General features: G+C 45.1%; 1 protein-coding gene and 1 pseudogene across 3 annotated transcripts in view; one reads left to right on the top strand and one right to left on the bottom strand.

The window, feature by feature from the left end:
• Alg14 (ALG14 UDP-N-acetylglucosaminyltransferase subunit) overlaps nucleotides 1–25,941 on the bottom strand; it is a 72,557-nt gene that overhangs the window by 29,003 nt on the left and 17,613 nt on the right. The window contains exon 3 of one of the 3 annotated variants that reach the window (XM_036189287.1): nucleotides 18,835–18,966. In XM_036189287.1, coding sequence (XP_036045180.1) covers nucleotides 18,835–18,966 — 132 coding nt within the window. Of the gene's footprint in view, nucleotides 1–18,830; nucleotides 18,967–25,941 lie in introns of all 3 variants that reach the window. The other 2 variants (XM_036189288.1, XM_036189289.1) reach the window with 2 other exon arrangements.
• On the top strand, nucleotides 5,127–6,089 carry LOC118585508 (annotated as a pseudogene).

Genomic DNA, 25,941 nt, shown 5'->3' with positions numbered 1-25,941 from the left:
CCTGCAACACTCCAGGGCACCTTGAGGAAAGTACATGACCATCACAGCTAAGCACCTCAGCGTCTGGTGGCAGGGCCTCAGCCAGGAAGGCTAGAAACAGTTCGTACCAGACTTTTCACTCTGACAAACCTCAGTGGCTGTGCCTGGTGCTTAAGAGGCAAGGCAGAGACTGGTTTGAATAAATGCCTATGATTGGACCAAGCATCTCTTCCTTGGGCTGCTCAACTCACTTAAGTCATCTGGGAGACATCTTCCCATTCGGCTTCCCCTTGAGCTACAGTCAGGCCCAGTAAAAGGGGCCAGTGGTCACCTCTGGACCACGATTTTTGTTGTTGCTGTTTTGTTTTGTTTTTGTTTTTCGAGACAGGGTTTCTCTGTGTAGCTTTGTGCCTTTCCTGGAACTCACTCTGTAGCCCAGGCTGGCCTCGAACTCACAGAGATCCGCCTGGCTCTGCCTCCCGAGTGCTGGGATTAAAGGCGTGCTCCACCACTGCCCGGCTTCTCTGGACCACTCTTAGGAGAAAGAAGAAGCAGTAGAGAGACAGCAGAGGCTGGGCCTGTGGCAGTTTGGCTGTCCACAGGCAGAGGTGTGGAGGGACAAGGCAACCAGCTGTCTGAGGAAGCGGCAGGAGGAGGTGCCGGGTGTGAAGAGACAGCAAAAGAATGGAAGAGCTGACAGTGAAGGGAGAGAAAAGCACAGAGAAGCTAGGGAAGAGAATCCACAGTCCCAGTCGCTGCAAGAGTAAGAGGGATCGGCCACCTCTTCAGGGCTAAGGATTCAGACTCTGAGCCAAGAGCTGTTAACACTGGCTGCTACCGAAGGCTGAAATAAAACTCTGGATTTCCTAGGACCACCCAGAGCTGGACATTCTCGGAGTTAATGGTCCTGATACTGAAGGCTGTGAGCACCTGGAGCGCCGTAAGATGATGCTCCCACCTGCCTGCTGCCGCCGCCTCTTACCAAGCACTGAGGGAAATGAAGGCTGCCGCACAGCAGCCCTGAAGAGCTTCTCCTTGTCTACCCAGAATTCCCATTTGGGTAGAAGACAAGAACCTGAGTCAAGAAAATGCTGACAGTGAAAGACATCTCTAAGCACCCCGCACAGTGTTAATTAAGCTCCGTGGTGGTGGCGGTGGCGGTGGTGGGAGTGGGGACAGGAACAAAGTCGGAATACCTCAGCATGTGCACACCAGACAGCCATGAACTGCTAAGCTGTAAAGTCAAGTGCTCACAAAAGGGAAAGACTGGAGTGTAGTCATGTTAAAGAAGACGCCTCAAGAAAACAAGGGCCTGAAGTCTGAGGGTCCAGCACAGGCTGATGAGTCCCTAGAGGAGCAGGTGCAGAAGGCCAGCCTTGAATGGCTGCCCTGCAGGAGAGAGCTGAGGTTCATGGGTAAATCCTGACCCAATGTATTTGGAAGGGTTGGAATCTGTGAAGAAAACACAACCAGAGGGCCAAGAAAGAAAGAAGAGAAGCAAAGAATTCTTGTTTGTGGTCATGCCTAAGGGGCTCACTGTGCCATGAAAATCACTTCTGGCCATTGTGCAGACATTCCTTGCTAAGGATTTAGAAATGTTTATTTGATTTCTAACTAATGACAAAGACCAAGAAGGGGACCTAGGAACTTCCATGGAAGATTCTCATCAATGTATAGTTATGATCATAAGAGACTAGAAAATAGAATTATGGTTTCTGTTCTATCAACAAGGGAATGGGAGTCTGTGGATATGGACGAGCTCACCTAAACTTGCTTAACTACAGAATGGTGGACTTACCTACAGTTTGAATGCTGCTGTGCACAGGGCCCAAGTCTATGTCCTCTCTGTTCCACGTAGACAGGGTATATTTGATACCCTTGCAGAGGGCACAATCACTCATTTGTATTTGGTCTAGGGTTGAGCCTGGAGGTGGGACAGAGAACTGAGTTTTGATCTCTGTTTTGCTCTCTAGGCAAGGCACACATCTTCTCTTGGTCCTACAATATAAACTTTAATAAAAGAATGAGTTTTGCTGGGTTGTGGTGTATACCTTTAATCCCAGTTTTCTGGAGGCAGAGGCAGGCAGATCTCTCTGAGTTTAAAGCCAGCCTGGTCTACAGAGTGAGTCCCAGGACAGCCAGGGCTACACAGAGAAACCCTGTCTCAAACAAACCAACCAACCAACCAACCTAGAGTAATTGTGAGGTTCAGATACTAACTACATGAAACAGACAGAACATGCCTGCATCCTGTGGCCCAGAGGTCATCTGTTTCAGAGTTGGCTAGGAAGAAAGAAGTCCTGATGAGGAGCTGGAGAGGTGGCTCAGTGTTAAGAGGTCCTGAGTTCAAGTCCCAGCAACCACATGGTGGCTCACAACCATCTATAATGGGATGTGATGCCCTCTTCTGACCTGCAGGCATATAGGAAGACAAAGCACTCTAAATAAATTAGTCTTAAAGTGTGGGGGGGGGGCGGTGGTGGTGGGGCATGCCTTTAATCCCAGCACTCGGGAGGCACAGCCAGGTGAATCTCTGTGAGTTCAAGTCCAGCCTGATCTACAAAGTGAGAGATCCAGGACAGGCTCCAAAGCTACACAAAGAAACCCTGTCTTGAAAAAAAAAGAAGGTTTTTGCCAGGCAGTGGTGGCACACACCTTTAATCCCAGCACTCGAGAGGCAGAGCCAGGCAGATCTCTGTGAGTTCGAGGCCAGCCTGGGCTACCAAGTGAGTTCCAGAAAAAGGCACAGAGCTACACAGAGAAACCCTGTCTTGAAAAACCAAAAAAAAAAAAAAAAAAAAAAAGAAGTCCCATGAGTGCTAATTTTAGAAACAAAAAGGAGCCACTGTAACAAAGAAAAGGCACTGAGAAGGCCTTGTCTAACTCGAATTTGAACCAGTCTCTTATATATCTAATGCCTATGATGGCTAGAAAGGCTCAGAACAGCATCATACACCATAAGGAACTGAGAGTCTGATGGAGAAATAATAAAAACAAAACAAAACTCGGAAGGGCTTGGTGTGCTGGGAGAAAGGGTGAGAGCTGGTGAATTTAAAGTTAACCCGGGCAGGCAGTGCACACCTTTACACTGGCACTCAGGAGACAGAGGCAGGTGGACCTCTGTGAGCTTGAGGTCACAATGATCGTAAAATAATGACTTCCAGGCCAGCCAGGACTACACAGTGAGGCCCTGTCTAAAATTAAAAAAAGGAAGGAAGGGAAGAAGGAAGGAAGGAAGAGAGGGAGGGAGGGAGGGAGGGAGGGAGGGAGGGAGGAAGGAAGGAAGGAAGGAAGGAAGGAAGGAAGGAAGGAAGGAACTAAGATAGGAAGAAGAGAAGAAAGAGAAGACTGATTTCCCAGAAGTCCTGGGGGGGGGGGGGTTCCTGTAATAGAGACAGAAGGAAAGGAATAGATGTAAACAGCCAGACCCAAGGGCCTTTATGAAGCAACAAGACTAGAGAAGACGAACATGGGTGTTCTAACCTGCATTAAGGGTGTAAGCACGGACTGGAAGAGGTAATACAGACAGGAAGGTAAGCAGGCATGTGAGGAGGCAGCAGAGAGGATGTGTGAGGCACACTGAGCATCTGTGGAGAAGACAACCGAGTCCTCAACTGTGCTCCTTAAGCAAAGCAGGAAGACGCCCAGCATGGCTCCAGCCATCATGGAAGCAAATCTGTTTTTGTTTTCCACATCTAAGAAACGTGGAGATGCAAGAGCTGTATGGGGCATTAAGTCATTTTGGCAGGAGGGGAGTGGCTTTAAAGTCGGCGCATCGGCCATCTGTGCTCCTTCTGTAACTGTGCCCATGTGACAGGAGGAAAAGCTAAGGTCAGACAGAGTGCCGAGGTCCTACAGACTAATTCCCGCCAAACCTCCTGAGCCTCCTAATGACATTCCCCCTCCTCTACTACAATGGGAAGTAACGAACGGAAACTGGAGGAAGGAAAACTGGCGTGTAGGAGAAAAATGCAAGGATGGATCACCAATGAAGCCCATGAGGAGGAGGACTTCCAGACCTGGAAGTCCGTCTTACCTAAGTCTCCTTGGTCCCCACAGAGGGGGACATGCCCTCACCCATCCCATCCCACTTCTGCTCTCCGGCAGGGCAACTGCTGAGGAATAGCACCACCCTCGCCCACCCCATGCAAGCTGACAGAGAACCTGAGAAGGGAAAGCTGGCTTAGACATCTGAAAGCAGCAGACCAGATCCCCAGGAAGCCACCCCCCCCCCCCCCCCCCAACACACACTGACAAGAGCTTCCTATAAAACACTGCATAGTGTGAGCAATTTCTGTGAAAACAGCACCTGGAGCTTCGAAGGTGTGTACAAAACTGCTTTAAGCACAACACACCCATCTGTCTTTAGAGAAGGGTGGTTGTTTAGCCCACAAAGGCGAAACTAAACCTCTTTTCATAATCACCTGTAAACACATTTTTAAAAACTGCTTGTGTCCAAGACTTGTGTAAGGGGCTTAAATATGAATTCAGGAAGATCAAAGTGGCAAAAATGGTCTTAGGTTAACAAATGGCATTTGTTTTTTGCAATTCTACAGAGGATTCCATTGCAAGATTTCATTATTTATGACAGAATATAGAAATGTTGATACTGTAAACATACAAAGCTTTTAAATTATGTGCTCACATTTCTTAAAAAGTGATCGGTCAAAACACGTTCTTATGTACCTCAGAGGTCTGATCCATAGGGAGCTTTTTCCTGTTCTCAAAACTGTGCAACATCAGTTACAGTCCTCTGACCTGGTTCTTACCAACCTTTTCATACATAACCAGCAGTGGCTAACATATCTTTCTCTATGAGCCATGGTGTTTCAGATGTGTACCTGTAATTATCTGCCCCTGTGTCTTAGGGAAAATCAAGTTATTTTATGGATCATGTAGGCAGTCACCTCAAAAGTAAGAAACAGCTTGGTGGGGTTGGGGAGATGGCCCAGAGGTTAAAAATACTTGTTCTTGCAGAGGACTTGGGGTTAATTCCTAGCACCTATGGGTCACAACCATCTATAATTCACAGGCACTCACGAACTGTGCACTCAGATACATAAAATAAATCTAAAACCGTCTCTCGCCAGGTGTCCTCATTAGAGTGACATCATCTTTAAACCCTGTGGGGCAATCCCTATGCGCCGCCGTGATGCCCAGGGAAGACAGGGCGACCTGGAAGTCCAACTACTTCCTTAAGATCATCCAACTTTTGGATGATTACCCAAAATGCTTCATTGTGGGAGCAGACAATGTGGGCTCCAAGCAGATGCAGCAGATCCACATGTCCCTTCGAGAGAAGGCTGTGGTGCTGATGGGTAAGAACACCATGATGTGCAAGGCCATCTGGGGGCACCTGAAAAACAACCCAGCTCTGGAGAAACTGTTGCCTCATATCCGGGGTAATGTGGGCTTTGTGTTCACCAAGGAGGACCTCATGGAGATTATGGACATGCTGCTGGCCAATAAGGTGCCGGCTGCTGCCTGTGCTGGTGCCATCGCCCCGTGTGAGGTCACAATGCCAGCCCAGAACACTGGTCTGGGGCCCCAGAAGACCTCCTTCTTCCAGGCTTTGGGCATCACCACCAAAATCTCCAGGGGCACCCTTGAAATTCTGAGTGATGTGCAGCTGATAAAAACTGGAGACAAAGTAGGCACCAGCGAAGCTGCACTGCTGAACATGCTGAACATCTCCCCTTCTCCTTAGGGCTGATCATCCAGCAAGTGTTCGACAATGGCAGCATTTACAACCCGGAAGTGCATCATCACAGAGCAGACTGCACCCCCGCTTCCTGGAGGGCGTCCGAAATGTTGCCAGTGTTTGTCTGCAGATTGGTTACCCGACTGTTGCCTCAGTGCCACCCTCTGTCATCAATGGGTACAAGCAGGTTCTGGCTTTGTCTGTGGAGACTGAGTACACCTTCCCACTTGCTGAAAAGGTCAAGGCCTTCTTGGCTGATCCATCTGCATTCTCGGCTGCTGTCCCTGCGGCCGCTGTGGCCCCAGCCAAGGCTGAAGCCGAGGAAGAGTCGGAGGAATCAGAGGAGGATATGGGATTTGGTCTCTTGACTAATCCCCTCAAAACCACCAACTCAGACAGCTTAATTTGAGAAACATGGAAATAAATAAAAGCTACTTCTGTTAAATAAATAAATAAAGTAAATCTAAAACCAAAAAATAAAAACAAAAAGAAGAATAAATAGCTTGGCTCACAATCCCAATAAAATGCTGGCCTGGTGCAAGCAGAGTCTCAAACTGTATCCAAACTATGACGTGGTAAACTTTCACAGCTGATTTAATTTCACATGTTTTATACTAAGTTACACACACACACACACACACACACACACACACACACACCCACCACCATTAGACTTCACTGTATTCACGCTACAAATGACAACAAATTACACTGAAAGTCCAGAAGGAAGAGACAGACAGACAGAGAGAGAGAGAGAGAGAGAGAGAGAGAGAGAGAGAGAGAGAGAACACCAAGTAGCAAATTATCAAATAGTAAATGCTAATCTAAAAAGGTTCCTTTTACCACTGACTTCACCTTCCACCTTTCCTGATTTTAAAGCACATACGAATAGAGCTAATGATTTATGTGGACTTTTTAGATGAAAACCATTCTTCTACCCAGTGAGACAAGAAATTACATAGGCCGAAGAAAAAGGGGGTCTTTGATGTCCAGGGGCTGATGGAAAACACTAACTTTCAAACTTCTTTTTTTTTAAAGACAGAACTTCACTATGTAGTCTAGGCTGACCCTCCTGCCTCAGCCTCCAGAGTGACTGGATGTGAGCTGAGTGCTACCACACTCAGCTTGTCTTTTCTTTTTATTAGAATATGCAACACATCAGAAATGTGTTATAAAAAAATCCTTAGATGAACTCCAGGGACTAACTCCGAGGGAGCAGAGGTTTGCCAAGGAGCAGTAGTTACACACCCCACTATCCGTTTGTTCTAGCCCTGCTTACAGCTGTAAGCAGTCACCACTCACTTGCAGTGGGCGTCTGGTGGCTCCCCCTTCCTATGCTCCTTCTACTCAACTTCTCACCTCTGGTACTTGCCCAACTCCACCATGCTCTGAGCACTTGAATGGGTAAGGGGTAGCCAAGATGGATGCTGCTTTTACCCCTTCTTAAAGAGCCATGGTCTGTAGTCAGATCTGTACAAGTTGCCCCTTGGCTTCCAATCCAGATCTGGCTACAGTCTGCAAGACCCTCTGCCTCCTCGCTGCCCCCAGAAGCTCTGCTGCATCTGCTATCGGTTATACATCCCTGCTCCCTCCCTTCTCTGTGACCAAGAGCAAAGAAAGATGTTTAAAGTTCTAGGAGAGAATCACCTTCCTGAATTCAGACTATGTGTGAATAGAGCTAATGGCTCACATGGACCTGCAGAGCTGGACTGGACCTAAGAATTACTTGTGCATTTAAGGTCATTTTCCAAACCTTTCTCCCTCTTTACCACACTGTTCTCAAGTGGCCACTAGCACTTCCCCCGTCCCTGTCCACAGGCCAGCTCTCTCCCAAGCTCACACTCTCTGGCTACACATCTGCTCCTTCTCTGAAAGCACTTTCACCTCCACTACACTTCCTTCTTTAAAAACATTGTGTGTGTGTGTGTGTGTGTGTGTGTGTGTGTGTGTGTGTGTGTGTGTGTGTTTGTGTGTGCATTTGTGCATATGCACAGGCAGGAACCGGCACACCAATACCTGCGTGAGTTTATGTGCACCATGTGTGTGCAGTGCCTGTGGCGGCCAGAAGGGGGCATCAGGTGCCCTGGAACTGCAGTTACAGGCAGTTGTGAGCAGCCTGGTATGGATGTTGGGGACCTGAGCCAGGTCTTCTGGAAGAGCAGCCAGTACTCTTAAACGCTGGGACATCTCTCCAGCTCCACATTGCCCTTTTCTTACCCTTTTAAGCTAGATTTAGCTTCCTTCCACTTTTAGTCTTATTTCTACTGTAGCCACACCACTACACTTAAGAAAATCTGCTAGCTTTCCCCTGGGAAGGAAAAGGCACCACCCAGCCCAGATCCAACATGTGCCTGATGGGCTAGAGCAGCAACAGCTCAGAGAGTAATGTGAGCAAAAGCAGACGAGGGAGCAGAAACAGTTGCCAGTCAGGCTGGCTTCCGCAGAGGGAAAATGCAATGCCTGCCGAGTGGAAAAAGGATCAGCTTATAAAAATGATCTTCAAACCTCAGAGTCCCTGAGTAGAGAGTAAGAACATTTCGAAGCATCGCTAACAGGCAACGGCCCAACTGGGACACAGGTTTTGTTCTGAGCTCTCTCACGGTGTGAAACAGAAGCCGTAGGTTTAAATTAAATATTTCCTACATGGGTAGAGGTGGCTACAGATTGTCACCCAGTCGGTGTCGGTAGAAGAGCTGGTAATTCAACTACAAATCTGCTGGTCCTAAGGAGCCAGATATTTAGAGGATCTGCATATCCAGTCACTTCTTTCAGTGGACCCTGATTCATGGAACTCGTTAGAAACATGTGTCTGTAGGGAGGTTGCTGAACTTACATTGCATAGATGAAGGGTGGCAGGCAAAGAGAAATACTGTTATTATCTTAAGGCATTGCAGAGGACTGGGCAGTGAGGAACAGGAACTGAAGAAAACTAAACAAACAGTTCTCAAATATGATCTCATTCATCTTGTACACAAAGCAGTAGATAGTGTGATCTAACTGTTTCTGTTTGGACTGGGCTTGGAAAATCTTATTCTCAGCCTCCCTTGTAGATAGGCCACCGGGTGAGGGAGACAAGCACAGGGAGTGGATTATGAACGCTCCTCCTTCTAATAATGCATCTGACAGCCTCGCTCCTTTACCTGCATGGACTGTGCACACAGACTAAACAAGGCACCTCTCAACCTTCGGCACCCCCCTCCATCACGCTATCCATACGATCCTCTTTGGACAATGAGACAAGTTCCTCCCCTAACAGCCATCAGTTTCTGTTCAGATGTATTTCTAATGCACCTGGTACAAAAAAAAAGAAGTCTAATCCAGTGAAAACAGGTTTTCTTGCGTGAATAGTAAGGCAAAACTGCATCTTCAAGTGACTTTTAAGGAGAACACCCTATTTGCCATCTTATGCCGATGCATAATCGGGTGTATACATGCTTAAAAAAAGATGCATTATGGGAAGAGATGTATGCAGTAGAGAAATGGTTATATGACCTAATCTGTCAATCAAAACAGAGAACCACCCTCATTCCTAGTAACCAATGCCCTTTAGTAACCAAACTCCCGCTTCTTTTGAACCCCATAAGAGAGCCTCAAACAGTGATGGGGACCCTTGAGCCTCTGTGCTCAAGGGGCCCACCGCCAATCTTGATAGTGAATTCCATTATAATCTGTTCTACTGATTTGCTTTTGAATGAAGCTTGCCTTGCTACCATTGGAAAGCTATAAGGCCTTATTTTCGATTCTTTGGATAAGAGGCCAAGAACTGAGAGATACTGTGTCTCGATCCTGACCACCAGAAACACTGGGATAGCTGACCTCTTTCTGGTCTAGTAAGAGAGATGGATACCTTTGAATATGTTAAAAGGTTTTTGGTCACTGAAACATACCGAAAGATGAAGATTGTTAAACAAGGAGAGACACAATGCTGTCCCCAGAGTTCTGGCATCTTGACAGAAAGTTAATTGATTCCCCAGAATGTTTTAAACACATGTTAATTAGTAGGCCCATAACATTTTTATATGCTACCCAAACAGTGATAATCTTGGTGCCACCAAGCTTGTGGCTCTCCCCAGAAAACACCTAACTTAAAAAAAACAAAACCATAGCATTCTGTTTACAGACAATAACCCTCTGTGCATGTCAGAAACTTGTTATGGCCACAGACTTAGACTTTCTTAACTCAAGCTGGGTTTGTTACAGGAGCAAGCACGTCTAAGTAAAATAATGGCCTCTCTCATTCAAGGCATGAGTTTAATCAATACATCTAAGTTTGATCAACTAAGCAGGGCTCACAAGGGCTCTCAGAGACTGAGGCCGAATGCATGGAGCCTGCATGGGCCTGCATCAGGTCCTCTGTGCATATGCTATAGCTGCTAGCTTGCCGTTCTGGTGGGACTCCCAGGAGTGACGGCAGGGCTGTCTCTGACTATTGCCTGCTCTTGGGACTCTTTTCCTCCTACTGGGTTGCCTTGTCCAGCCTCCACATGACGCCCTTTGCTTGTCTTCCTGTGTCTTGTTCTGTCCTGTTTGTTTGTCTTCTCTTGGAGGCCTGCTCTTTACTGAAGAGGAAATAGAGGGGGGCAGACCTGGGAAAGAAGGAGGTAGAGGGCAGTGGAGGAGAGGGAAAATGTGAGCGGGAAGTACTGTTTGAGAGGATTATCTGTTTTCCATAAAAATTAAAAAGAATATTAAAAAATACACCAAATACAGTAAATTAAGACAGCTTCAGGCAAAGGGGCAGAGTATTAGGCTTGAATGGTCTATTTCTTGTCATATACCGAACATCTCAAATATTTCTTACTTGATTAAAAGTTAAATTAGGTTTCATTTCTGTATGTAAAATTCTTTCTTTGAGTGCTCCATTTGACAATGGCCAGGCTGGAGTGAAGCCAGGAACCAAACACAGCCAGCTGTTGGCAGGCCTGACCAGCACCAGCAGGAGTGGGCGTCTTTGTTTTGGGGCTGACTCACGTTGTCCAACCTTCATTCATTCTAAGTCACCCCATAAGTATGAAAGCACTTTGCTAAGAAGAGACCATGGGAAACTCGCACACACTTGCCCTCTACCCTCAAAAGCCTCACAGATTTTGCTCCCTCTGGAACACAAGCGGTCCTTCACTGGCATCAGCAGCAACCTTGCAAACTGAACTTTCCCGTCCTGTGCTTGAAACCAACCAGTTCTCTTCATGAGTCTATTTCCCAGAGACTGTGACTCAAATATTCCTGCTTTCAGGAAAAACTGAAGACGCAGCAACAAAAGAAATCTTTGGGCTTTGAAACAGAGAACAGTAAACTCGCAGGGGTTTTACTATGGGATCGGTATGTCCATCTCAGTCTGGGGAGAAGAGGACAGGGAAAGAGTATGGAAGGCTAAGATCGTCGGGGTCTCTAGAAGGGTGACAAAACATGTGTGGCCCTTCCAGCAGTAAACAGAACCACCGGAAAATCTGCAGAAAAACTCAACAGTGTCATCAACCAGCGTAGCAACAGCAGGACAGGACACGCATCCTTTTCAAACATTCATGGACTATCCATGCAAATTGTACTTTGGATCCTACAGCAAACCTCAATAAATTTAAAAATGGAGCATTTCCATGACCATGATGGAGTAGAGCTAGACATCAGAAAGCAGAGAGAAAGCTCAGGGCAGAAGCCATGTGTGATGTAAAATGGCACAGACACTATAAACATCAATAGGGGGGGGGGGTTCTCAAGTACTAAGACAACTACCACAGGGGCCAGCAGTGGCACTCCTGGGTGAATGTATGGCAGGATGCCACAGAAATACATGTATATCCACGTTCACTGCTGCACTATTCACATGATAGACAACTGTGTCCTTTACCAGGTGAATGGATAAAAAAATGTGACCTATGTAGACACAACGGAGTTCCCTTCTGTGGTAAAGAAGAATTAAACTGAGCCAGGTATGGAGGGGCATGCCTGTAATCCCAGCATTTAGGAGGCAGAAGGATCAGAAGTTCAAGGGTATTTTCCCCTATCTAGAAGGTTTGAGGCTGGCCTGTGTTATGGGCCAACTTAGAACCCGTCTTAGAAAAAAAAAAACAACAACGTAATTATGTCAGTTTCAATAAATGGATGGAACTGATCCATATCATGCTAAGAAAAATAAGCACCACAAGAAGACAAATACTGCAACTATGTGGGATATATATTAAATCCATATGTGTGCACACACATACACATACATATATAGTCTATGACGTGAAAGTGGAGGGGTACTACGGGAGGGGAGAAAGGACAGAAAGGTGGGAGGGAGCAAGAGAATGCCATGGGGGAAGAAGAACTAACATGCTTTCTCTCATGCAGACTCTAAATACACACACACACACACACATACACACACACACACATACACACACACACACACACACACACATACACACACATACATACACACACATACACACACACACATACATACACACACATACACACACACATACATACACACACATACATACACACACACACACATACACACACATACACACACACACACACACACACACACACATACACGATATGATATGAGTGCAGAAGGGATTATGAGGGGAAGGAAGGATGTACGAGACTAGCAAGGGTGTGAATACAAGCAAGGAAGAACAATATAGGCGTATGCAAATGTGATCATGAAACTCTTTACTTTGTATGTTAACACAAAGAAGAGAGTTGGAACAGTACATCTCAGAATTGCTTTTACAATTAGAAACTGGAAAATTTCGATTTGTTTAGTTTTCCAAGACAATTCATATGTAGAACTCTGTAATAATCCTTCCTTAATAATTCTTTTGTGTGTGTGCACATGTCCATGTGTGCATGTACGTTTGTGCATGTGGAGGTCAGAGGTCAATGCAATCGGCCCGATGCCGCCCCCCCACTTATTCCAGCCCAGAGCTGTGGTGGTGGACACGTGGACCTGGCTTTTGTGTGAGTGGTGGGGATCCAAACTCGGGTCCTCACCCTGGTGCAGCAGGCCCTTTAGCAACTGAGCAGTCCCCCAGCCCTGGCTCTTCCTGCACCAACAGCTTACAGATTCTGCTCCGGGGAACTGCCTGTTCCTGTCTCTCCACCAGGTGGGATTACAGACACATGCTACCATGTCTGGCTTTTACGTTGGTGCTGGGGATCTGAACTGAGGTCTTAATGAATGTGCAGCATGCAGCAAGCTCACTGACTGAGCCGTCTCCCTACACCCTGTCATTGATAATTTTTTTTAATTTTGTTGATATGGTTTTATTACATTGCCTAGGCTAGCCTTGAACTGGGTTCAGTGGTCCTCCCACCTGAGCCTCCTAAGAAGCTGAGGTACCTATGGTACATGTTACTGTGCCTGGCTTCTTTAATTTTTCCATTTATGTCCATTTTAAACCTGTATTTTAGCAGATATACTTGACAGTTGATTTTGAATTCTGTACTATTATTATTTGGTTGGGTCAATGTTGAGTCTACTTGAAAGCAGACACTTAACTGGGTTATATAAGCAAGGGTACCTCACTTTTACTATTTATTTTGTAGAGACCCAGAAGTAACTTAGCGAACCGGGGAGCTAGCTCAGTCAGTAAAGTGCCTGCATTACAAACAGGAGACACGTCTGAGTCTCAGAACCCACTTTTATAAAGCTGGGTGCAGTAATAATTCTAGTCCTGGAGAGGCAGAACTGGGAGGTCCCTGAGGGTCACTGACAGCTTAACTAGCCTATTTAGTGAGTCGTAGGCCTGGGAAAGATTCTGTCTCAAAAGAAAAACAAATGAACTAAAAAATGTAGAAAGTACCCAAGGGATGCTGCCCAAGGTTGTCTTCTGGCCTCTACAAAAGCTTGCGCGCACACACACACACACACACACACAGTATTAATTGATTCTTAATTGTGTTGAGTGAATACATCTCTCAAGGTATGATCCTCCAGAATTATGGCAAGGCATGCAGTTTGGTGGATCAGCTCTCAGGAATAGGAAAGAGCCGAGCTTCCTAATGGTGCAAACTCGTGGCAAGTGACTTTAGGTCTTAGGGTTCCTTCACCCACTAAATGTAACTAGCAAGGCCACCATGTGGAGCAGCAATACAAAGTGCTCGCGTGTAGCACACATAAGTGGTCAATACATGTTAGCGGTCATGTACCAGATAGAACTGCCTTTTCGACACGATTATAACGTTCTATTATCCTGCACTCCCTAGGCACCAACATGGACAGCCATTTATGGTTAAGATGATGAAGTGAAGACAGAGAGTTGAACGACCAGCAGATGGACTGAGGAACGCAGGTGCAGTCAGCCCTCTCAACAACTCCAGCAACCTAAAGGCTCACGCTGCCTTTGTCTTTCACTACCCCGCCCCCCCTTTGGTTTTTCAAGACAGAGTCTCTCTGTGTAACAGCCCTGGCTGTCCTGGAACTCACTCTGTAGACCAGGCTGGCCTCGAACTCAGAGATCCCTCTGCCTCTGCCTCCTGAGTGCTGGGATTAAAGGCGTGTGCACCACTGCCGCCGCCTGGCTCATGCTATCTTTTCTAACAGTGAGTTTTCCCTTAAGCCAACAATTCTCAACCTGTGGGTCGCAACCCTCTTTAGGGTTAAACAATCCTGTCACAGGGGTTGCCTAAGACCACTGGAAAACAAAGATATCTACATTACGATTCATAACAGCAGCAAAATTACAATTATGAAGTAGGAACAAAATAATTTTATGGTTGGGGGTCACCACAATGTGAGGAACTGTATTAAAGGGTCACGGCATTAGGAAGGTTAGGAACCACTGTTTAAAAGTTTTTTTAATTTTCTTTTTAAAAAAAAAATTATTTATTTATTATGTACATAGTGTTCTACCTACATGTATGCCTGCAGGCCAGAAGAGAGCATCAGATCTCATTATAGATGGCTGTGAGCCATCATGTGGCTGCTGGGAATTGAACTCAGGACCTCTGAAAGAGCAGCCAGTGCTCTGAACCTCTGAGCCATCTCTCCAGCCCCATGCCACATGATTTTTTAAAAAAATATATTTATTTATTAAAATTTTTTTCATTTTACATACCAACCCCAGTTCCTCTTCCCTCCTCTTCTCCCGCCTCCTCACCTCCCTCCCACTCTACCCCCAACGTGTTTCGCTTGCATGGATCTCTGTGTACCACTTGCATGATTGAGGAGGCCAGAGGAGGAGTTACGGATGGTTGTGAGACATGTGGGTGCTGGGAATGGAACCTGAAACTGAGAGAAGAGCAGCCAGTGCTCTAAACTGCTGAGCCATCTCTCCAGCCCTTTAAGACATAGAGTTTACTTGGTGATCACCTGGCTACTGTTCAAACTATTCCAAAACATATACCTAGAAAAATCTCCCAAAATCGATTTTAAATGAAGTTAAACTGTAGCAACAAACACATTATCTTTGAACACATTGTCTTTGCTATAATTTTAAAAAGTCAAATTCAAAGGATAAAGCAAAGCCACCCATGAAATGGCCTAGATGTTCATTTCTCAGTTTGTAAAAACATCCGGTTTGCTGACGTAGCATACACATTTCAACTGATTCCTACCCAAAGGGAGAGAAGATTGTCTGCTTCTCAGTTAACATCAGAGTTTAGCAACACACTACACATGAAAAACTTGCTACAGGTATTAAGTAGAAGAGAATTAAGATTTTACTTTAATTTACTTTCTTTTATAATCTGGGAAGTTCACAGCCATGGGTATCTGGTGCAATTGGGAACTGAGTCACCTTGGCGGAGCTGTTAGCACAGCCAGGCTCTTAGTAAACAAATGCACTTGGCTAGCTGGGCAGAGGATCTCTCTAAAACCGACCCCACTGGTTTTGTTCTGAGGGCTGTCAGGGCACACTCAACATGGCTTTAATTGTGCCTGCTCCTGGTGCAGGTTCTACCCTCACAATAACGTGTGGCCATCCACACAGCGCCGTCACAGCTGCCACACGGCTCTCCCTCCAGTCACTGTTTATAAAACTCTACTTCGGTCCCGTGGGAACACCAAGTGTTTCTAGTCAGTTCTGCAAGTACTACAGCACCTGAACATTTCACATTCAGTGGATTTGGACAAAAATAGGCGAGATCTTTGTGTTGTGTTTTTCTTTCAGTGTTGCTGACCAGACTAAAGTAGCTGTCAAACAACGTTCAGGTTTGATGCGAATTTTAAAATTCAGCACTTGAAAGTGGAAGAAGTATTTCCACATCCTCCAAGTCCTTCCTCTCTTAACCCTCACAAACATGAGCATATCCCCCACCCCCCACTTTTTACAAGCAGTTTTACAGCATTGATGAAACTTTAGACTAATTAAAGAAATGGAGACGATAGCCAGCCCAATCCTTTTTGGTTTTAGGTAATCAGGCCTCAAAGGAAACTGAATGAACTAAAGTAAGAGGTAAAACGGGCCTGGGACCAAGAGTCCCCACACCCACAAGGCACACCAATAGAGTATCAGAAACTTAGAGCTGAGTCATACAGCGCATACCTAGCATTCCTGAGGAGCCGGGTTCAATCTCCAGCACTGCAATACCAAACAAAACCCAGGCCAGGGAGTCACCGAGCTCTTTGGCATCCACAGAGGATGTTACCCATCACTTATTTCTTCCTTCTGAATTCTGATGCTGCTGCACTCAAACTGGCTGAGTAACGGAAGAATGAGTTATAAATGGGTAACACTCGGAAAGGCGTGGAGGTTTCTGTTGCACTCAGTAGTGGCACACTGCAGAAAACAGGGCCAAGCAGACCGGACCAAACCTGCATGGCCTGTTTGGGAGGGAGACACACCAGGACTCTCTTACACATAGCATAGGCATCACCTAGAGAGAGAACACACTGATGGCATATTTAGAGAATCCCCAGAAAGGAAATCTCTGTAACAAAAACAAAGTAATCTTCGCTGGGACTGAGAAGGGAGAAAGGGCAGATTTAACCGTTTGGGGCTGCTAACCAGTGATAGTCATGTCCTACTTATTATAAAGCAAATGTCTCCCGTCTTTCAATATGTGCCAGGATTAAACTCATGAACAAAATCCAGAGTATGAAAGGTAACATAATATTTTTGCTGGACAGCCAGTCCTGATTTAAGTAAAACTAGATTATAGTAAAGTGAATATGATCTTTTCGTTTATTTGTTTGCTTTTTGAAACAGGGTCTCTCTATATATATTCCTGGATGTTCTAGAGCTTAATATGTATGTAGACCAGCTGGCCTTGAACTCACAGAGATCCTCCTGCCTCTGTTTCCAAAGTACTAGGATTAAAGGTGTGCATGATTATGCACAGCCCAATGTGATTTTTTTTTAAAATAGCAATTTCAGTTTACTAAATATTACCACTATTTCCCCCTTTTAAAGCTATGATTGGGGGGCTGGAGAGATGGCTCAGTGGGTAAGAGCACTAGCTATTCTTCCAGAGGTCTTAAGTTCAATTCCCAGCATCCACTTGGTGGTTCACAACCAGCTGTAACTGTAATCCCATAGAATCCGGATGGGCTCTTCTGAGGTGCTGATAAAATACCCATACACATAAAATAAATTTAAAAAATAAAGATATGATTGGATCTAATTAGTAGTGCTCAACTTTTCACAAAGATAAGGAATGCCACTTTGAAATCTACTGAAGAATGGTGGTCTTTAAATTCAGTTAATTTAATTTTGTGTATATGAGTATTTTGCCTGCACTATGTCTGTGCACTATGTGCATGCTTGGTGCCCGAAGAGGTCCTAAGAGAGCATCAGATGCCCTGGATCTGCAGTTACAGATGGCTGAACCACCTTGTGAGTACAGGAATCAGCCTCAAGTCCTCTGGAAAGCAGTTAGTGCTCTAATCACTGAACCATCTCTCCAGCTCCAAAGAATGGCTTTATACTTAGATTTACATAATTGGTTATATGAGTATGTTTTCATACTGGGGAAAATTCCCTTCACTGTCAGAACAAAGCATGACTCATTTTGTTTCAATTGTACTCATTAACCTGTTACAGGCCAGGATTAAAGACAAGGAAGCAGGGGTCTCTACTGTTCTTGACTAAGTTAATTTAATCAGATAATGGAGAGTTTCTATGTCTTATTAGGGATGTGGTCAAACTATACACTTAAGAGCTGTACATTTTATGGTATGTAAATGCTATTTTAAAAAACTCATAGAGAACTATTCATGTAAAAAATAAAGGGTTTTAAACTGTCCTCCAAAATAAGGGTTTGAACTACAATCTAGCTGATGAAGAACTTTCTAAGTCATTAACAAACCCACTTTGGCTCAATTATTCATGAGAATAATATAGACTCGCCAGGACCCGTATATCCGGGAATCAGGCTACAGCAGTTAGTGGCTTCCGCCGTCTACAGGAATGAGCATAATTTAAGAGCCTGCACAGCACTGTGATACACATCCACTGATCTGCACTATCTTCTGTGATACACATCCACTGATCTGCACTATCTTCTGTGATACACATCCACTGATCTGCACTATCTTCTGTGATACACATCCACTGATCTGCACTATCTTCTGTGATACACATCCACTGATCTGCACTATCTTCTGTGATACACATCCACTGATCTGCACTATCTTCCTTGATACACAGCCACTGATCTGCACTATCTTCTGTGATACACATCCACTGATCTGCACTATCTTCTGCTGAACATTTGCAAGTAATCCCCAACATTACCACAAAGACTGCAAGAGAGTGCAAGACTTTCATAGACAGAGAAGGCAGTGATACAGGAATGTATTCATCTTTCATCTTTCTATTTTCTGTACTCCTTTCCTAGGAAAACTTGAATACATATGAAATTCTGACTGCCGCATACCATATTTGGTAAAAGTCTTAACAAATACCAAAAAGAGTATTGAAAGAGAATCAACTATTTGGTGGCTGACTCGCACATGGTGCTGGTTAGGAACCACAGTGAGCAGCCACAGCGTTAGTTAAAGACACTGTTGGCATTGGTCTTCAAGAAAGAAAGGACAAACTCTCAGTTCAAACTGTAGCTAGGAAGGCAAACTTCTCACCTCCTTCAGCAAAGTGCACGTAACCTATACATTTTGTGCATCTCTAAAAAGCCCTGGCTCACCGATAAACAACAGATCATATTGTCAGTGGACAAGCGATAAGAGAGTTACTCTCTCTGTCCCGAGGGACGGGCTTACCTACCAAATCTGGCTTTACCTGGTGAACCAGGGGAAAGGAAAACCGCATGGAGTGCAAGGTGGTGACTATGGAGGAGAGCCAGGACTGCTGAACCTCCCGGCTTCTCGGAATTCGGTGAAGGTGGTATTGGGGGCACTAGAAGGAAACAACAGAGACACAATTAAACTACCAGAGTTAGCATCTGTGTTCTTACTCATTCTAATTTTCATCTTAACTGCTTTAAAAGTAGGAGCTGCAAAGCTCATGTCATGCTTCGTCCAACCTTACACTATTGGACTATGATGAAGAGGTTCCTAAATGCAACTCAAAAAAGCCAAGTCAGTTTTGGCAAGATGTTGGGAGAGATTGTCCATAAAATATAGTACAAGCAGAGTGTAATATGCAGATATATCAAAGAGATCCGATAAATAATAGATGAAGCAATCTCATATCAAGATAGTTGAAGAAGACGGACAGATAATTTCAAACAGAATATAAAGCCAGCAAACATGAAGAGGTAGTTAACAATGAATGACAGGAAAGAGTAATTTTTCAGGTACTAGTTGAACAGTAATTACAGATGCTTAGTGTGGTTGAGGGTGTAGAGAACTAGATACATACTTCCTGTGTGAATACATTGATACAGCTTTTGGACAGCGGGTGGTGGCTAGTGCAAGCCTTGTTCTACGTTCATTCCCAGAACCCATATAAAATGGAAGGAGAGAAAAGACTCTGCAAAGTTGCCCTCTGACCCCAACATGCACAAGTGTACACATGCACAAACTCCTCTAAGTCATAAGCAAAATTTAAAGTCTTAAGCTGTCTTTGGCCTGTGGGGTGCAGCCGCAGTATTAAATTGCAAATGTACTTCATTGTACAGGTCAGTGACGTGGAACCTAGTAGTGCACACTGTTCTTAAATAATGCCCTCATTCTTGCAAGGCAGAATCCATGCACAGGAAGCAGTATCCAAGTAACCAAGAAGTAAACTGCTGCGCCTGACTCACTTTTAGGCATTATTAATTGAAAAATGAATAATAAGTCAAGTAATAATACAGAGCCTAAATCCCTTCTCTGGACAGAAATAAAAAGCATGAACAGTGGGACCTATCACGAGTTTCCTGCGTAGAAATGAAGATTTATGTAGGGATTGGCAAGGATGCATGGAGGGAAGGGTAGCCCTGTGTGTATTTCCAGAAACCTCATTCTGTATTCCCACAGCCACTCGGTGATTGCCAGTGTCTCAGCTACTCCACGGCTCTACTCATCACCATCTTTCATCTTGGCTCCTACTACTAACTGCCTTTTAACTGGCCTCCTTCCCCCTTTTATCTTGCTATAATTTATTCTCTATGGAATCATCAAGACTCATCTTCTGATAACGTAAAGCAGATCTTTTCATATTCCTGCTTAAAACGGCCCATAGGCTTTCCTGCACCTGAGATAAAGTCCAAGCTCCTTGGAGTTGTTCCCAGGCTCCCATATAACCTGGTACCAGTCTGTTTCTATTTCTCCTTGCTAGCTCAATGGGCCACAGTCTGTCCTCTCAGTGTATCTAAGTCCTTCCTGAAGACCTCTTCTGCTCCATCTCACCCTGTCAGGCCCGTCCCCAGACTGTCTCACAGTTAGATCTGTCCTTCGGATTAGTTCTCAACTGAACATCACTGTTCAGAGAACAGACCTTACCCCTCTGCCAATGTTCTGCTTTACTGTGTTCATACAAATTATTAGCACCCCAGCTTAACTTGTTGGTTTATGTATCTGATTCTCTGCCTCTCTCACCAGAATGTAACTGAGAGGGTTTTAGCTCTCCCATTGCTGTAATACTAGGATCTAGTCTGGTATTGCCCATATTTTAAGTACTAGGCAAACTGTGGAATATGCCTTTATATTTTGTGAATATTATGTCACTGTGATTAGTTTAATAAACAAGATGACCTGGCCAATAGCTGGACAGGATACCCTTAGGCGGGAGAGCCAAACTGAGAATGAGGGGAAGAAGAAGGGCGGAGTTGGGGGAGTCACCAACAGATGCAGAGAGAAGCAAGATGGGCAGCCATACTGAGAAAAGGTACCGACCGAGCCATGTGGCAAAGCATAGGTAAGAAATATGGGTTAATTTAAAATGTAAGAGTTAGCTAGTAACAAGCTTGAGCTATTGGTCAAACATTTATAATTGATATTAAGCCTCTGAGTGGTTATTTGGAAGTGAGTGGCCGACACAGGAAAACTCCACCTACAGCAAACATTTGCCATAGTATTGCATGAACTTTTCCTGGGGAGAGGTGAGCCCACATCTTCCACCCCAGATAGAGGGCTAATGACATACTGAAGAAACTATTGCACCCAAGTTTAATTTGGTGAATTAATGAATTTAACTATGCTACTTACAGTAGCCCAGGTGACAGGCTAGCTACAGCGTGGAAATATCACTGAAGAAAACGTCTCCCCACCTTCCTCTATGTCCTTAGGGAAGGGGGAGCCTTATACTCAGTGTGTGCTGCTTTGAGAGCCCCTTCCTCCCTTCCAGGACCTGATGATAATAGAGCCAATTCTGTGCAGGTCACCTGTGGATAATTACAATGCTGGAGTTCAAGAGGACAATGGCCATGTTGTATCCAGAGGACAGCGTTCTCCCACGCATACAGAAAACTATCATTATAGTTGCCAGATGTTCAGTCTGTGGTTTATGCTCAAGATGGTGAGGCAGATGACTCTGGCTCTTCATGTCTTAGGGCTGAAGAGACCAACAAATACAAAGTCCTCAGTTCACATTAGAGGAATCTACATTTCCCAAGGAGACAGTGCAAGGACCTGCACCCAGGCTTTTTGCATGTTTGACATCTGTGGGGTAGTCCTTTGACGGGTGTTTCTCAGATCTCTGTGCCTTGCTAAGGAGACTTTAATAAACACCTCCTAACACCTTAGAAACTATACCACCTTCCATTTGCCTCCTACTGTTCCAATGTACAGCAAGTACCTGTCCCAACCACTTTCCTTTTCTTTGTTTTTCTTTCTTTCTTTCTTTTGTTTGTTTGCCTGTTTTTGGCTTTTTGAGACAGGATTTCTCTGTGTAGCTCTGGCTGTCCTGGAACTCACAGTGTAGACCAGGCTGGCCTCGAACTCAGGGATTCCCTTGCCTCTGCCTCTCAAGTACTAGGACTAAAGGTGTGTGCCACCATCACTGGCTTCTTTGTTTTTCAACTCACTTTGTATTTAATACACTGACACGAGCCCACAAATCTCGCTTTCTCTCCGGCTCTTTAAGAACTGTCTCCTGTCTCTGTCCTCTGGGTTGGGTCTGCAGCATTGGCTGAGTTTACCCATCCATCAACCACTGTCATCAGTGGCACACCCCACCCTCAGACCGCTACTGCTTTGAGGAGGAATACAGAGTAAGAACCTGGGACCTTGAAATCTTCAGAGCTGAGAAAGGAAGGTTTAGCTGCCTCATTTCTTCTGTGCAGTTCACTGTGTACATCCCAAATATGGATATACTTTGAAATATAATCCACTCACTTTTACACTGTCAGCCAAGAAGTGAGATTTGTTCTCTTTCTCTACCACATGGGGAGAAAAAAAAAGCATACAATACAATGTCAGTGAAACATTATATTCAAGCTTCCTAACTGAGGGGCAGAACTCTCCAGAGCCCCTCCCCACTCATCTCAACTGACATGATCAAATGTGAGCGGTAAAGCAGACAGCAAACACTGAAGTATAAAATCTTCAAGTGGAGAAGCGGATTTTTTTTTTTTCCAGGCTTCTAGTTTGTCTGAAATGATGCGAAACACTGAGTTAAATACTGGTGGTACACGACAACTTTTAGCAGTCACAGTATGTTCCAGAATTACATCACTGCTAAAAACCACAAACAGATCTGCTTTCAGATTTGTGAAAACTAAATAGAAGTTTACAGTGATTTAGATGGAAAATCATTCCGCCAAAGAATCCAGATGGCATCATAAACCACAACAGAGCAGACCAAGTGGCTATGAAGTCACTTCTTCTTGTTACCACACACTGAAACGTGTAACACGCTTATTATTTAATGGATGCCACACTATTGCAAAATCTTGGGAACAAGATGAACACTAAAAAGGCCAGATATTTTCAACTGAGCATGCTTTCAGCTTTCTTCATAATATCTAAAAATGTCATTTCTCTATTTCTATATATAAATGTACACACACACACACACACACACACACACACACACACACACACACCCCTCCTGTGATGCCTGAACTAATCATTTTAAAATTAAGATAACCACAATTTACCACAGAACAGTTTTCAAATGCTTGTCCTTCAAAAGACGTTTTATCCACGGGAACTGGTGACGTGTCACGGAGTGGCGTGAACCCCAGAGCTGTGGTGGTGACGTGTCATGGAGTGGCGTGAACCCCAGAGCTGTGGCGGTGTGCGCCTGCTGCCCCCACTCTAGCAGCCCAGGGGGTGGGCGTGAAACAAGACTGTGTGGCTCTCACTGGGGTCTTCAGCAGGCCTGCACGACCTCGGTTCTCAGATGTGCTGACTATGTGTTTACAGATGCAGTCCGGGCTGCACTGGCACTTGCTGTGCGGACCAGGCGAGCCTTGAACTTGTATACATCCCAAGCACTGGGACTATAGTCCACACCACTCCCAGTTTATCCAGCCTGTCTTGTTAAGACAAGTGAGGCTAGGTTCACCTTCCCTTGAGAAGCCCCTTCCTGCCAAGGGGAAAAAGCATTTTTTTTTTTTTCTGAAGTAGTTATTGGATTATGACCCAAAGCCTCTGAAGCCTTCTATGAACAGCTGTCTCCTGGGCTCCTTTTGACAATGTCCAGTCTTCCTTTGGATAACTCACTCTTCCAGCTGTTTTTGGTGGTATTCATCCCATCTCATTTATCCCCAACCAAAACCCCCAAATAGGCTTGGAATAGCTTAAGCATCATGGGGTATCACTTCTAATGCATGGTGGATGGTTTAACCAATCATCCCAAATCAAAACGACCATAGTTTCCCACACAAAAATAGTGGCCACTCCTGGCTCCTATGGCTGGCTAAAATAGATGGGAACAGAACCCAGGAGGAGGACCATGAGGCAGATGTTTGCCACGGCGTCTGAGAAGGAGAGGTCTCCTCTCTCTGTCCGTAAGCTGTAAGAGACCTACTGTTTCCTCAGACAACCAGAACCGACTAGGAAGCCCGGTATTTGTTCCCTTAACAATAGGGCTTAAGACAGCATCAGCCCATTGCAACTGCAGAAGTCAGGGCCAAGAGGCTTCACTGACTATCATCAATGACATCCCTGGGCAGCTGCACTGAGTCCTGCCAGGGGCAAGATCGCAAGTTTTTTGTGTTTGTTTTTTTGTTTTTGTTTTTTGTTTTTTTTCTGTTTTGTAAGTTGACAAATTTCTCTTATTCTCTGTTACATAAGCAACTGTTTATGACCCTGGACTTTAGAACTGTACTTATTACCAGTGTAGATTTATTCACACGTTATTTATTAAATACCTAACAAGCAATTACAGGTGACAATGATTAAGGGTGGATAAGACACTGAGAACTCACTACAGTCCCGAGGGAAAATTCATGGAGATAATTGCAAACCAAAAGACAGGTACAGTATGTGACATAATTTTCATGTTAGTCATCAAGTGAAAAACAATGAACTACATTTCCTAACTCAGGTTTCCTGCAAGAGCTACATGACCTGAATCACTACAGACAGAAACTCTATGAAGCACAGGAGAAGCAGGAAGGGTCTGAGGCAGAGTGGGGGGCGTGTCCACGTCAGAGGTCTGGGAGAACAAATTGGGGGCTATTTTGAACTATTTGGGGAGCTCTATTTTGACCTGAAGGAACAAGATAGGAGGCCGGAGACACGGGGCTAGACAGGTGAAGACTGTAAAGCCAGGCTGGAAAGCACGTACTTAATCGAGATTAAAGGGCCTTGCCATGAGGGTTAGCTGTAGTCTGGTTTGGAGCGTAATCTTGTGAACCAGTAAAATTCTCCAAATACAAACTCTATCACTGTTAGAAAACACATGTTTGGGGGCTGCCAAGATGGCTCAGAAGGTAAAGGCACTGTGTGTCAAGCCTGATGACCTGAGCTCAATCCCCAGGACCCACATAGTGAAGGCAAACTATCTCCTGTAAGTTATCCTCTGATCTCCACACACAGGCTCATCCACACACATCCACACATCTATATACACACACTACAAAAAAGTATATAAAAAACATACACTTGTTAGGTTGAAATGGGACAGGATGAGGTTCTGTCTCTGGAAGAAGGGCAATGGGCTGACCAGGAGGTGGGTACATAAAACTGGTGATGGAGGCCAAGATTCAGGCATTAGCACATCCTGGAGAGGCATGGCCTGGAGTGGCAGCCTCATTTAGAGCTGGCAGATCAGCCTCGAGAGCCTGCTGTGGATCTTGGCTAGCTGAGGATCACTGATCTTAGCTAGGCCTCGTCATGGAAGAAGACAGGCCTAGAGAGGCAGTTCTGCCCAAGCAGACAGAACATATCATGGGGACCCAGCTGGGAGAGAGAGGCTCTTCTCCCGCAGCCATACAGTCGGCTACTATGGAGTGAGCACTGACCAGGCATCTGCAGAACATGTGAACGCACACACTCTGTACTTGCATCCTTGCCGACCTATGCAGTTCCCCAGTCTGTCCTGCCTAGCCCTGAAGTGGATAACCACCCAGCCTTGCTACCTGGAGGTACGGGAATTATGCAATCCCTCGTGTGCCTATGACTACCAGGATTCAGAAGTATTTCCTGGGCCTAATAGCTATGGAAAGAGCACCCACGTGTTCAAAGGAAAGAGACAGGGGATCCCCCAGTAAGCCACATATTGATTTATAGCAACAAAATAGAAATTGTGAGCCTGGGTGTGGTGGTAAATGATATTTGGTAGTAAATACACGTTTTCTTACTCAGATATTTTGCTCATTTCTTCTTTACTCTGCATTGAGGCATTTGATTTTTTTCTGGGTTGAGGTAGCTTACTTTTAGGTAGAACTGGATGTAGTTAATGTTCATTAGAATGAGAAGTGCAAAGCTGGGTGTCAGTGGCACGCGCCTTTAATCCCAGCACTCGGGAGGCAGAGCCAGGTGGATCTGAGTTTGAGGC

The sequence above is a fragment of the Onychomys torridus genome, chromosome 6 (assembly GCF_903995425.1).
Source record: "Onychomys torridus chromosome 6, mOncTor1.1, whole genome shotgun sequence".
NCBI classification, from domain to species: Eukaryota; Metazoa; Chordata; class Mammalia; order Rodentia; family Cricetidae; genus Onychomys; species Onychomys torridus.
This window is presented reverse-complemented; position numbering and strand designations above follow the sequence as displayed.